The sequence below is a fragment of the Capricornis sumatraensis genome, chromosome 14 (assembly GCF_032405125.1).
Source record: "Capricornis sumatraensis isolate serow.1 chromosome 14, serow.2, whole genome shotgun sequence".
Classification (NCBI taxonomy): Eukaryota; Metazoa; Chordata; class Mammalia; order Artiodactyla; family Bovidae; genus Capricornis; species Capricornis sumatraensis.
In genome coordinates this window covers 42,227,165-42,242,133 of record NC_091082.1, presented here as the reverse complement: position 1 = coordinate 42,242,133, position 14,969 = coordinate 42,227,165, and the positions used below count along the sequence as shown (strand labels likewise).

General features: G+C 40.5%; 1 protein-coding gene across 1 annotated transcript in view; it reads right to left on the bottom strand.

Moving 5' to 3' along the window:
- PLD5 (phospholipase D family member 5) overlaps window positions 1-14,969 on the bottom strand; it is a 390,092-nt gene that overhangs the window by 15,445 nt on the left and 359,678 nt on the right. The window contains exons 6-7 of the mRNA XM_068986433.1: window positions 12,535-12,732; window positions 2,528-2,664 (exon numbers count right to left, since the gene is read on the bottom strand). Of these exons, the coding sequence (XP_068842534.1) occupies window positions 2,528-2,664; window positions 12,535-12,732 (335 nt within the window). The remainder of the gene's footprint in view (window positions 1-2,527; window positions 2,665-12,534; window positions 12,733-14,969) is intronic.

Genomic DNA, 14,969 nt, shown 5'->3' with positions numbered 1-14,969 from the left:
TTGGGAAATCCCATGGACAGAAAAGCCTGGTGGGCTACAGTCCATGGGGTCACAAAGAATCGGACATGACTGAGAAACTAACATGCTCACTTTTCACCTGTATGAGCCCCAGATCTAAGATCCCTCTACTTTTTCCTGATGCATCAGCTCCTCCTGGTCTCCTTTCCCTGACAAGCCTAGTTTCAGTTCTGATTACCTGAAGGATAGTTGCTCCTCTCCCTTCCCTTGTCTTTTTGCAGAATCTAAATCCTAGATCAGTGCCATTATTCCTTTGGTGTATTTCTATAGTCATAAAGCTGAGGACTACTGGAAAAAGTCATCTGAACCTTCAGGGTTCTCAATACTATCTGTCAGCCTCTATCCTTGTATTGGGTTAGTTCCACCTCCTGTATCTTTTGTAATTATTCTGTTACCCCACCCTAGAAAAGCTTGTTCTTTCCTTCATTCACAAAACTGGGGGCCTTGGTCATGGTTCTCCTCAACTTTCTACCCTGATGGCACATACATCCTTATCCCCTTCCCTCTAATTCAGAGGATAAGGTATCCTCCTCCTTCTCCCTTAGCTGTTCACTTGGCCCTCTGTAGCTGCATTTGATTAGTCGTTCCTTCCTGAGAATAGCTTCAACTTCTCCCTGGAGCCTTCCCTGGTGGCTCAGATGGTAAAGATTCTGTCTGCAATACAGGAGACTTAGGTTCGACCCCTGGATAGGGAAGATCCCCTTGAGAGTGAATGGCAACCCACTCCAATATTCTTTCCTGGAAAATTCAAGCAACTCTGTCCATGGAGTCTCAAAGAATGGGATGCTTGACTTTTACTTTTTTCCTTCTCTACCTTCTCCATTTGTGAAAAAAATGCAAATCTTTCCCATTGAGAGACCCTTGCTTTGACTCGGCATTGCTCTGTGGCTGGTGCACAATCTCTTTCCTCATTAGATTTCCAAGATATTTTAGATTATCCATGCTAATGCCTTCCCCCTTGCCTATGAAGGCTCTTAATTTTGTTCGTTTGAAGGAACTTCATGAAATGAAGTTTATGTCAATCTTATGAAATTATTATCCCAACCTAAAAAGTCATAAACTTAACCTTATTCTCCTTCAGAATAATTGGAAAATCAAGCAAAATCAATTGCTTCAAATTCTTCCCAAAGAGAAGCTGAAGTCTAAAACAAATCTAAAATCAAATAAACAATAAATGGGCAAAACATGAAAAGGCGGGATTGAAAAAATGAAAGTATGTGGGAAAAAATCCATGACTGTTCAAAGGGTACACAATATTTTAAGCAAAAATGTCTTAATAATGTATATTTTGAACTTCCTCGGTGGCTCAGACCATAAAGTGTCTGTCTACAATGTGGGAGACCCAGATTTGATCCCTGGGTCGGGAAGATCCCCTGGAGAAGGCAATGGCAACCCACTCCAGTATTCTTGCTTGGAAAATCCCATGGATGGAGGAGCTTGGTAGGCTGCAGTCCATGGGGTTGTGAAGAGTTGGACACAACTGAGCGACTTCACTTCACTTCACTAATGTGTATTCTGCAGCCTAAAATACTTTTTGACCATCATTAGGGGTAATCACTTTCTGGGAGAAACACATCTTTTGCAATTTTAAAGCCATTTGCATAAAGAAGTTGTGTATTATGCATATGTGAGGTTGGCAATATGAACAATATTCAAGCAATATAGGGCACATGAAATTACTTAACCTCAGCAAAATAGTTAATTTGAAATTATAATTTTCCAAATCTAAAAGGTGTCAGGTTGTACTCCTAGAAACGTGCACTTTGGTAATTCTTCCTGGGTTAACTGGATTATTTGAAACATTTACAAGCACCCAAACTCTGCATTCCCAGCAAGAAAGCAAAAGTGGGAAATACTTGGGTCTTAGGCATACATTTATGCATGCAGTGATTTAGGGGCATAAATTCTGCTCCTGTTTATTCCAAGTATTTCCACACTTGCACAGTGATGAATATTAAAAATACTCAATTTAAAAATGCTATGTTCCTCTTACAGATGGATGGATTGACTGAGAACATATATCTTTTAAGTTTGCTTCTCCTGTAAGTGAAAAAGATAGTATGAAGATTTGGCATTTAAGGAAGACCGACATGAGTACAACAAAGTGATGCCCCTTTTAAAGAAAATCTTGGCAGACCTACTTAGTTTTGGTATGCCCTTCAGGCACATGTCAACTGATAACTTAAAAAAACCCTTTTTCTAATAATTTTTAATTTATTTTATTTTTCCAAAGAATTTTCAAATCACAACCCAATCTTCAATCTAAAGTTGCTGTCATGCTTATAATGTAAATTACTGAGGAGGTAGTAATTTATGGGATGAGACCCTGTGTCCTTAAAATGGACTGAGGGAGGAGACACATTCTGGGTGAGCTGCAAATATACACTGAGACGTGAACGTGCACCCTTCTGTGACTTGCTAGCATCCCCGTGTGCAGGATGTTTTTTCCTGTGGTTCTCAGTTTCGTGCCTCGCCCTGGAGCCCAGGTTCTAAGCACACACTCACTGACCTTTTGGTGCTTGTGCTGGAGATAGGCAGGTAGTCCATGACCGCGATGTACACGAATTGCTTGGCATCATCTATTACACTGTAGATGGCGTCTATGTCAAAGCTTCTGTTTTTAGGGCAAAAGAGTTTGGGAGAATTCTGCGAAGACACAAAATACAAACTTTTAGACTATTAGTTTTTGCTGTCTAGGGTTTTCTCTTTTTTTGTTGTTATTTAAAAAACATTTTTTTTTAAATGAATCTTGGCTTTTAGTTCTTTATGAGTTTAGACAAATACGTTTGCAGCTCTATCAAAGTTCAAGCAAGTAGAATCCAAAGTGTGGTGGAATGAGTCTCAAATCTGTCCTTTAAACTGGTTTTGGGAGGGAATTCTCGTTTTCAATACACACATGTTTTGTCTTTATAGAAGTTTTTCAGTTCTAAACTTATGTGACTCTGGCATACACTCATATCATACATAGTTAATTTTCTCAGATATTACCATGCATAGTATGTATACACACACACACACACACAGAGTATATATATATATACACATACAGCAAGCTATTTATGCTAGAAGTCATTTCACTTGAAAGGTAAGGTGGCTGTAAAGATGTTCAAGACATATGGTCTAAAAACCTTGTTTTGTTTTTTCTTTTCTCCTATTTTTTCATCAAGTAAGGAAGAAGAGGGTTCATTGTGGAGAAAGGATCATCAGTAATTCTAGAAGAAAAACCAAGTGACTTATTAAGATGCCAAGCTCATGAGCAGAGACAGGGACTTGAGAAAAATGAACAGAGGCAAATTATACTTGAGATATTTTTCTTATGTTGCTCAAAGTGGTTTCCATCTTACAGAAGTATGATTTCTTTTAGATCAAGTTATTATAGAAAGGAGGGATTCCCTGGTGGGTCAGTTGGTAAAGAATCCGCCTGCAACGTAGTAGACCCTGGTTCAATTCCTGGGTCGGGAAGATCTGCTGGAGAAGGGATAGGCTACCCACTCCAGTATTCTTGGGTTTCCCTTGTGGTTCACCTGGTAAAGAACCCGCCTGCAATACGGGAGACCTGGGTTGGGTCCCTGGGATGGGAAGATCCCCTGGAGAAGGAAACAGCTACCCACTCCAGTATAATGGCCTGGAGAATTCCGTGGACTGTATAGTCCATGGGGTCACAAAGAGTTGGACATGACTGACTTTCACTTTCACTTTCACTTTCTTCATTATAGAAAGGAAAAGATGTACTTTGGTTTTCTGCCTGGCTTCCCGCTGGGCAAGACTGGAAGGAGCATCTCTGTAGTTCCTGCATTACTCTGACAAGCGAGACACCAAATGAAGGAGCACCAACAATGCAGTGCGTGCTTAGGTGTTCAGTGTCCAGCTCTTTTGCGACTCCACGGGCCAGGCTCCTCTGTTTAGTATCAGAGGCCAAATAAATGGTTTCTGGAAGATTCCTGGCATGGCAGAACTGGGTCCTTCACCAAATGTTCTGCCAGTTATGGTGGTCAGGGGCCCTCCTGAATGCTTGGGAACAACTCCCCACCCTGTGCCGGCAGGCCCCAGCTTAGACAGAGGGAAGATGATGCTATTGGACTGGATGCACAGCTGAGGAGGAGCATGGGGCTGAGGAAGGAGCATGTTGAAGGGTCACACCTACCAGGCACCCTTACTCAGAATGTTGTCCTGCCCAATGAGTATCAGAATAAGTTTTGGATTTAAATCACTTTTCTTCTGGAATGAGGATGAACTTCCAGGTATGAAAAAACAAAGGACAAATGCTAAAGGAGAGAAACCAGAACAAAAAAGTCCAAAACAAAACAATAAAACATAAATTAAAAACCAAACAAAATCCAGTGCTAGTCTTAGCACGCACTTTTCCCTAGCACGCACACATGCAGACACGCCATCCGTCACTAAGACAGATGGTGTGGGCCTCTGCAGTGTCTCTCGTGTTGTCCTTCCCTCTTCCTCCAGATTGCTGTTTCCCTCACCCAGGCACTGGTGCTGTTTGCTGGGCACCACTTTTATGTATCTTCTAAACTCATTTCCCTGTCTCCACGACGCTTACAAGACAAACAAACGTGTGTCTCTCTCAGGACCCCTCGTTTCTTGGAATTCAGCCTGATCTCATTGGGGCAGATGTATGCACGGCATCTGTAACCTGGGTCTCCCGTTTCTGTCTTTCTCATTTGCACGCTATCATGCCTTCTGAGTCCCAAACAAAGATAATCGTCAGTCCATGACCCTGCTCTCACCTTGTCTGCCTCCGTTTATTTGCTCTGGCCGGTCCCACTGGCTGAAGTGTTTCCCTATCTTTACCTATCAGAGTTCTATACTTTCTCTAAGTTCAAGTTCAAATACTATCTCCTCCATGAACTAAAAAAAAATTTATTTATTTTTGGCTGTGCCGGCTCTTCGCCGCTGTGCATAGACTTTCTCTAGGTGCGGCGAGCGAGGGCTACTCTCTAGTTTCAGTGCTTGAGCATCTCATTCTGGTGGCTTCTCTTGTTGGGAGCACAGGCTCTAGGGCTCACGGGCTTCAGAAGCTGTGGCTCACAGGCTTAGTTGCCCCCAGGCATGTGGGATCTTCCTGGACCAGGGATCGAACCTGTGTCTCTGCATCGGCAAGCGGACTCTTAACCACTGGACCACCAGGGAAGTCCTGAAACATTTTTATATTGTCACCCAGAAGCTACTTCTCCTTTTTCTGTCTTCCCATAATGTGATTTATTTGTTATATTATTTAGAATATTAAAACTTAAAATCACTTGCACCTGTCTCCTCTCCTTGCCTAGACAGTTACTATCTTGATTTTGGGAACTGTGTTTTACTCATTTTTCTATTTCCATTAATAAATGAATATTCAAATGAATTAATTCCCTCAGCCTGTTGGGTTTGCTTTACTCAACAAGTAAAGCTTACCATGAAGTAGCTAAGGATCTTAGCTCTAGACAGGAGCCCAGGTCAACTCTGAAATGCGTCCAAATGCCCATATTTTTGCTTCAGTTAGGAATTTCCTGAACTTCCTTGCATGTTCCCTAAACTGGATTTTGGTTTCAGGGAGAAACAAATTTAGACACAGAGTCACTGGTCTCTTTCATTGGCTATCGTCTAATAAGTTTGGAAACTGTGCTTTGGCGATGCAGCGTTTACATGCTGGTGATGTGCTGGCTTCCAGCATTTATAACCTGTAGTAGGCTGGGCATGTCCCTTACACTTCCTGAGCCTCTGTTTCCAGTGGGGTGAGAACAGTAACAAATCTTTCATTATGATTTGCCTTTGAGGCTTAAATAAGAGAATGGCCTACTCCTGGTCTGGATCTGTTCCTCTTCTGCACCTGATTTCATTCATTCATCAAATATGACTAAGTATTGATACCAGCCATGCAACCAGCTCTAGTCTAGGTACTTGGCATACATCAGTGATCAATATAAGATTCCTGCTTTGTGCAGTTTCATTCCAGCACATGCTACATTGTACTTCCTTCATTTGTCTGTGTGATTCTCTACCAGCTTGTGAGCTGCTTCGTTTTATGTCTCTGGAGCCTTGTGCCATGCCATGCTTAGCGTGTATGACATGCTCAATAAATATTTGTGGAATGTGAGAGTGCTTCTTAGATTACTAAGTGTTGGAGTCTTGTGTGACTCCCCAACCTCTACTCCTAGTTGGAGTTGCTTTACTCTAGGTATTTCCATCTATGTGTGAATAGACCCTTACTTGTACTTGTCTTGTTTCCTACATTCTCATTTCCTAACCCAATGCCTAGAGCACAGCAGGTGCTACATGTGTTTATTAAGGAAACACATGACTATTTGTATTAGTACTTCTGCCCCTGGGGTCATGGTAGTACTTGTGTGTTCTCCGATCTGGCAGAGGAAATTAACTTGTTCTGCTTGTTTAATTAGAGAGAAGACTGTTGTTTTCTTATCATTCCTGGATTAATTTTCTGACCCTTGCACTTTGTACTCCTTTATTCCAAAGCAAAATACAAAGAGAAGGAAAATACAGATCCTTTTCTTTGTTTCAGCTCTCAATGATCTGTTACCAATCAAGTGCTCTTGAGGCACCTTGATTATAGGAAATCTCTATTTCCTTCTTACATCAATAAACACCTTATATTTACATGAACCTTGTTTTGCATATTCATTAAATTCTTGCTTTAGTAGGGTTTTATTTCATATCAGATTCCTGGTTTAAAAAAATCCATATTCCATTCCCAGAATATATATGCTAAAATGTAATTAAACATGAAAAGACAATCTACAGAATGGGAGAAAATACTTGCAAATCATATACATCCTTGTATCTAGAATGTATAAATAACTCCTACAACTCAAAAACAAAACCCCAAGCAATCTAACTGAAAAATGGGCAGAGGCTTTGATAGACATTTCTCTAAAAAGATATACAAATGACCAATAAGTGCACTAAAATATGCAAATCAAAACCATAAGACAAACTGCACAAACGCTAAGAGGGCTAAAATAAAATGGAAAATAGCAAGTATTGACTAAGATGTGCAGAAATTGAAATCTTCATTCATTTCTGGTGGAATTGCAAAATGGTGCAGCTAATTTTAAAAAGTTCGTCAATGCCTCAAAATGTTTAAGATAGAGTTACAACAGTACCCAGCAATTCCACTCCTAAGTAAAACTCAAAATAGCTGAGAACCGGTATTCAAATAAAAATTTGTACATGAAGCGTCATAGGAACACTATTCACAATAGTCAAAAGGTAAAAACATCTAAATGTCCATCAACTGATGGACAGACAGCAAAACATATACCTCAGTCGTGTACGACTCTTTGTGACCGCCGTGGACTGTAGCCCACCAGGCTTCTCCATCCATGGGATTTTCCAGGCAAGGATACTGGAGTGGGTTGCCATTTCCTTCTCCAGCTATATCCATACAATGGAATATTATTTGGCCATAAAAGGAAAAAGAACTGAGTCACGCATTTTGAAACCATTTTATTAATACTAAGTGAAACAAATCAGTTACAAAAGACTACATATTATATCAATAGGTAGTCAATTATATCAATACTTCATTTATATGAAGTATCTAGAAAAAGGCAAATCCTTAGAGACAGAAAGTAGATGAGTGCTTTCTAGAGCCTGAGAGAAGGGGAAAATGGAGAGCAACTACTAACAGGTATGGCTTTTTCCTTTGTGGTGATAAATATATTTTAAAATTAGAAAGCATACAGATGATAGTAAAACTCTGTGACCATATTGAAACTCACTGATTTTTACATTTTAAAAGGATGGATTTTATGGTAACAAATTCTCTCTCAATAAATCTATAGAAGTATAGTTAAAATATATAGCTGAGATTCTAAAGGGAAATTTAATTATATTTTTCAGAGCAGCACCAAGTTCTATTCAATGTCTGCCCTCACCCACCAAATGACTACAGTATACATGAATGGTGGATGAATGAACTAAGCAATAAACAACAAGATATTAAATCTTTCTAGCACCCAGATCAATAAAAACAGACCTTGAACTAACTAGTCTTAATCTTGGAAATCAAATGCATTATCTTAAGAACTCTAAAAAGCATTCTACAAAATAGGACAAAAACCCTCACTCCGTTGTTATAAAATAGGACAAAAAACCTCAGTCTGTTGTTCCCATCTTCTGATTTCAATAGGGAGTGTAAGAAAATTAGAATCATTCAGCCCCAAGTTATTAGAGATCACATGCTTAAATCTAACCAATACCTCTTTCTGTCCTATGAGAAAATTGTAAATAATTTATATCTACATCACTTTTTAAATTTATATATAACCATGTTATTAATCACCTAAAATCTAATTTTTGGAATGATAATTCTTAAGGCCCTCAAATATATATATATTTTGTGTGTTAATTTAGTGTTGGGACTGTAAGCCTATAAAAATATAATATACTATTTTAAGATAACTTATAACTAATATTTTGAACAAATATAAAACAAATATTTTGAATATTTAAATAATATTCAAATTTATTTTGAATAAATTTGCCTTGACATTTGTTTGGCACATATACTCAGAAAACTGTATGTATTCTGGAACTTTTTATTGATATTACTACTAATAGAACCAATCCAACATTTACTGCTGCTTTAGGGAGGCCTGAGGGAAGCCGAGACATTACTTTGCCGACTAAGGTCCATCTAGTCAAGGCTATGGTTTTTCTTGTGGTCATGTATGGATGTGAGAGTTGGACTGTGAAGAAGGCTGAGTGCCGAAGAATTGACGCTTTTGAACTGTGGTGTTGGAGAAGACTCTTGAGTTTCCCTTGGACTGCAAGGAGATCCAACCAGTCCATTCTGAAGATCAACCCTGGGATTTCTTTGGAAGGAATGATGCTAAAGCTGAAACTCCAGTACTTTGGCCACCTCATGCAAAGAGTTGACTCACTGGAAAAGACTCTGATGCTGGGAGGGATTGGGAGCAGGAGGAGAAGGGGACGACCGAGGATGAGATGGCTGGATGGCATCACGGACTCGATGGACGTGAGTCTGAGTGAACTCCGGGAGATGGTGATGGACAGGGAGGCCTGGCGTGCTGCGATTCATGGGGTCGCAAAGAGTCGGACACGACTGAGCGACTGAACTGAACTGAACTGAGGGAAGTAGCGGAAGTAACAACGATAAAGAGAGTACAATGTATGACGTTTGAAGCCTTATAAAAAAGTGGGAAAGTGAAAGTGAAAGTTGCTCAGTCACGTCTGACTCTTTTTGACCCCATGGACTATACAGTCCATGGAAATCTCTAGGCCAGAATACTGGAGTGGGTAGCTGTTCCCTTCTCTGGGGACAACTCAGGGATCCCAACTCAGTTCCCAACTCAGGAATTGAATCCAGGTCTCCCACATTTCAGGCAGATTCTTACCATCTGAGTTACCAGGGAAGCCCAAAATAGTGGGAGAGATAATCAATACACAAATAGCTACAAAAATGTGATTAATGTTGTAACACAGGTGAGACCAAGGAGTTCTGGGCAAATGATACCAATATTGGGGGTTTTCTGACATTTATTTATTTTATGTCTGTAAGATTTTATTCCTCTCTAAAAAATGGTGTTGAATTAATATCTATTGAACTGAAATTCAAAGGTAGGCTTGAGATATTAATATGAAATGGAAAATAAAATAACAATAATTTAAAATAATTACATAAATAAAAATAGAAAACAAAAGTGCTGCATGGTTTAAAAGATCATAGCTTAAGGAAAGAACTGTTAAAAAAGCTCAACCTATTTTGTAGCACCGGGCTTCCTCAGTGGCTCAGAGGTAAAGAATCTGCCTGCAATGCAGGGGTTGCAGGAGAAGGAGGTTCAATCCCTGGGTTGGGAAGATCCCTGAAGAAGGGTATGGCAACCCAGTCCAGCATTCTGCCTGGAGAATTCCACATACAGAGAAGCCTGGTGGGCTACACAGTTCATAGGGTTGCAAAGAGTCAGACAGGACTGAAGTGGCTTAGCACAAGGAATATAACAAAGCCCTTGCATTTTCACAGATTTTACTAAAGGCCTGGGCCCTCTCTCTGAAGTAGATGTGTTAACTTTGGGATCAACAAAGGATGACTCTCCCACTTTTTTAAGGGTCAGAATTTAAATTTATGCAACAACCATATTCATTCATCTCTAAGATTCAAACTGTAAATTCAAAATCCAGCAATTATCTGAACTATGCTTATAATTCACCTGTTTCTTGCCGCTTCCAGCTGTTCTGCTGGACCTTTGGGGTGTCATGTTACCATTAATGTTGCCATTAATCTGGATTAAGGGTTCCTTGGAAAATTTCCTATTGCAACTAATCTACAAATTGAGAATAATATCTGATTTTCTTGTCTTACAGGGCTGTCTTAAGAGGAAACAAAATTGAATATATGCAATAATTTTATTACTAAAATGCCTTAGATGATATGCTACATGCTGCTGCATTGTTTGACCTGTACACAAACCAAAAAAGTGAGCTTTTTAGTTCTATTTGATGGAAATCTTCCATAGTCTATTATTTTATGTTATTCACACTTACATGAATCTATTTAAGACAAGCAACTTCAATTTTCTCTCTATTGCTACACTTCTAAATTTTCAGAAAGTAGGCAAAAAAGCTACTATTTCCTCTTCTATGAAAAGCTCTTCAGTGACATAAAAGTTGTTGGCAACTTGTAAGACAGTGGAGAAACAGCCATATTAAATTGGGAGAATGGTTACGAGAAGTTTACCCGAGCAACAGGATCAATTCAGAAGCCTGATTCAAATAAAAATTCTAAGGTTTCACCCAGGTCCAGTGGATCAGACCCTGGTGAGGGTGGGGGAACTATAAGTTTGTATTTTTTACTTACTTGCTTAAAAAAAATCAAACCCAAAACTAAGATCATGGCATCCAGTCCCATCACTTCGTGGCAAATAGAAGGGGAAAAAAATGGAAACAGTGATGGATTTTCTTTTCTTGGGCTCCAAAGTCACTGTGGATGGTGACTGCAGCCATGAAATTAAAAGATGCTTACTCCTTGGAAGAAAAGCTATGACAAATTTAGACAGCATATTAAAATGCAGAGTCATCACTTTGCCAACAAAGGTCCATATAGTCAAAGCTATGTTTTTTTCCAATAGTCATGTATGGATATGAGAGTTGGACCTTAAAGAATCAAAGAATTGATGCTTTCAAATTGTGATGCTAGAGAAGACTCTTCAAAGTCCCTTGGACTGCAAGGAGGTCAAACCAGTCAGTCCTAAAGGAAATCAACCTTGAATATTCATTGGAAGGACTGATGCTGAATCTGAAGCTCCAATGCTTTGGCTACTTGATGAGAAGAGCCAACTCATTGGGAAGGACCCTGATGCTGGGAAAAACTGAAGGCAAAAGGAGAAGGGAGCAACAGAGTTATGAGATGGTTAGATAGCATCACCAACTCAATGGACATGAACGTGAACAAACTCCAGGAGATGGTAGAGGACAGAAGGGCCTGGTGTGTTGCAGTCTATGGAGTCACAAAGAGACAGACACAACAGCAACTGAATAACAACAATACTACAACTTATTTATTTATTTTTAGCTTTTGGTTGTGCTGGGTCTTCACTGCTGCACAGGCTTTCTCTAGCTGCAGACAGTAGAGGCTTTTCTTCCTTGCAGTGTGCAGGATTCTCACTGCGGTGGCCTCTCTTATTGCGAAGCGCAGGTACTAGAGCATTCGGGCTTCAGCAGCTGTGGCTCCCAGGCTCTAGAGCACAGGCTTAGTTGCTCCGTGGCATGTGGAATCTTTCCAGAGCAGAGACTGAAACTGTTCCTCTGTGCCACCAGGAAAGTCCCGAAAGTTTGCATTTCAATCAGGTTCCCTGTCTGGTTCTTAGATGCTTTAAAGTTTGAAGACCAGGACTGTAGGCTCAGATATTTACATTGCCCACTCTCAGCAATACTGTGGGGACAGCTGTGGTGTGTGGGCATCCAGGTGGTGGCTTCCAAGTGTAGTCAGAGGCTTGGAAACTGTGCCCTGGCCTTTTGGAAGGGCCTCTTGCCCCCCAACCCCAGTCAAATACAATAGCTCTGCTTCTGTCTGTTTTACACACCAGGGTTTCCTCAGAGGGTTATATTGCTAAAATCGAGTCTGAAAATCACTGGTGAAAGGCATTGAAATTAGCATCTCAGAAGACCTGGGTGCTTGCGTTTCTCTTGGCACCTGCCATCTGATGGTCTTTGTGCTTGTAGATAAACTTCACTATCTTCCTTTGAAACACAGCCATAATCTTGGGTCTACCTAATGGGTGATGGTGGGGATCCAACCAGATAACACAAAGTATCTGAAACTAGGAATGATTATTAACAGGTATTGTTATTGTAACTAGGGACAGCATGTGCTTGAGTATAAGAATGGATATATTTTAACTCTTCCAGGGATATGTCAGGATAGACTGGCTGAGTTCATTTTTACCCAACATAAACATAAGATTGCACTCAAACATTCCAACTTAATAAAGGGCTTTTGGAGGAAGGAGGGGAGGAGGAGGAGAAAAAAAGAGCAAAACTCACCGACACAAATGCTTGAGATTTGGTTTCGTTCAACTGAAGCTGCAATTTCTTTTCATTGTCATAGACTCCATAAAGTCTCTTGGACCAGGTCTGAGGTACTCTGCTCTTGAATTTTAATGAACTGTATAAAGCGAATATCCTTTGTAAATCTAGGACCAGGCAGCTGCAGTTGTAGAAGATGACACCGAGTTCTTTCATCTGTGAAATTAAAATCGAGAGCATCAATGCCATGTACATGCGATGGTGTTATTCTCAGACAAAAAAATGCACAAGAATGCAGAAATAGTGATTTTTTCTTGTAGTTGCTATACTATAACAACTATATATGTGTATCCACACACACACATATATATATACATATGTGTATGTAAGTATGTAGAGATAGTCATATTATGGTATACAGAAATGATGTGTCATTAAAATGCCTAAATATTTGAGAAGTTTTGCCTGTTTTTGCATTTGAGCTCTTTTTTAAAGAGATGCATTTATTTATTTTTTTGGCTGTGGTGAATCTTCACTGCTGCACATGGGCTTTCCTTAGTTGCAGTGAGCAGGGCTTACTGTTTGTTACTGCGATCAGGCTTCCCATAGCAGTGGCTTCTCTTGTTGCAGAGCACAGACTCTAAGGCGTGCCGGCTTCAGTAGACGCAGCTCGCAGGCTCTAGGGCACAGGCTCAGTAGTTGCGTAGCACAGGTTTAGTTGCTCCGAAGCATGTGGGATCTTCCTGGACCAGGGATTGAACTGGTGTCTCTTGCATTGCAAGGTGGATTCTTAACCACTGAACTACCAGGGAAGCCCTGCGTTTGGACTCTTATGGATAATTTTTCCATATTCACCAACACGTTTTATATCAGCTCTTCAGATTCTTTTCTTCAATATTAAATGTTTTGGTATGAATCCTTAAATAATGCAGCAATATAAAGATTGACTTTCAGTTGCAGCACAACAAAATGGTTTAGATCATAGATTCTGGAGTCAAGCAGCCTGGAATTAGGTTCCAGCCCATCAACTTTCTGACTGTGTGACTTTGGACAAGATATTTAATCTCTCACCATAATTTTCTTCTTCCATAAAAAGGAGATAATATTTATTTATACAATTGCTATGATACATGACATGGTTAATATGTTTCTATGGGCTTAGAATAGTGCCTATCACATGGTAACCACTTAAAATATGTTAGCACTTATTATTCTTATTAAGACTGCACAAGCCTCAAGAGTAAGAGGGGCTACCCTGGTAGCCTCAGCTGGTAAAGAATCCACCTGCAATGCAGGAGACCCTGGTTTGATTCCTGGGTTGGGAAGATCCGCTGGAGAAGGGGTAGGCTACCCACTCCAGTATTCTTGGGTTTCCCATGTGGCTCAGCTGGTAAAGAATCCACCTGCAATGCAGGAGACCTGGATTCGATCCCTGAGTTGGGAAGATCCTCTGGAGAAGGAACAGCTACCTACTCCAGTATTCTGGCCTGGAGAATTCCATGGACTGTATAGTCCATGGGGTCAACAAAGAGTCGGACACGACTGAGTGACTTTCACCTTCAAGAGTAAGAGACCAATAGGATCTTGCAACAAAGAAATCATAGTGTGATGCATCGGTAAGCCAATGTGCCAAAGACAGCTATTGACTGTCTAGGATGCAGGGCTTCCCAGGTAGTACAGAGGTAAAGAATTCGCCTGCCAATACAAGAGATGCAGGTTTGATCCCTGGGCCAGAAAGATCCTCTGGAGGATGAAATGGCAACCCACCCCAGTATTCTTGCCTGGGACGGAGGATCCTGGTGGGCTACAGTCCATAGTGTCACAGGCAGTTGGACACAGCTAAGCAACTGAGCATGCATGGATGTCCAGAATGTAATTGAGAAAGAAAAAGAAAAAAAAGACCTCTCTGTAATCCTGTGTGAACACTGACAAAATGTGAGCATTGTCCAAGCACAGAAATGACTGAAGAGCCCCATCCTAGTTGATATAGATGACAGTTGCTTCTTTACCAATCACAGTTTCAACTTTAATTCATCCCCCTCCATAACTGATGGCTTAGTAAAACACCTAATCACAAAGTTGTTCTATTTCCAATAGCATCCAATCCTGAGCTTTCTTATACCCTATTCCTTGCTTCCTTATACCATCCCTTGTAAAACCTTGTACAAAGTCCAAACCCCATAAGACTTATAGTCTTTCCTAAATTCATCTTCCTTACAGCCTGCAAGTGGCCATAGTGTCACTCTATCTCCCTGAAACAAGCAACTTGTTCATCTCCAGCATGCAGTCTGGTTTTTGGCTTGAGGGCAATGACACCTCCTTATCTCCAGAACATGCACATCATGGGGTTATGAGTGCTGGAAGCAGACAAGTTACTGCAGTAAGCACAGTGCCCAGCACTCAGTGTGTGTTGGCTGCTGTTCTTCTAGCCTAAGTCACACTGTGGAGGGAGC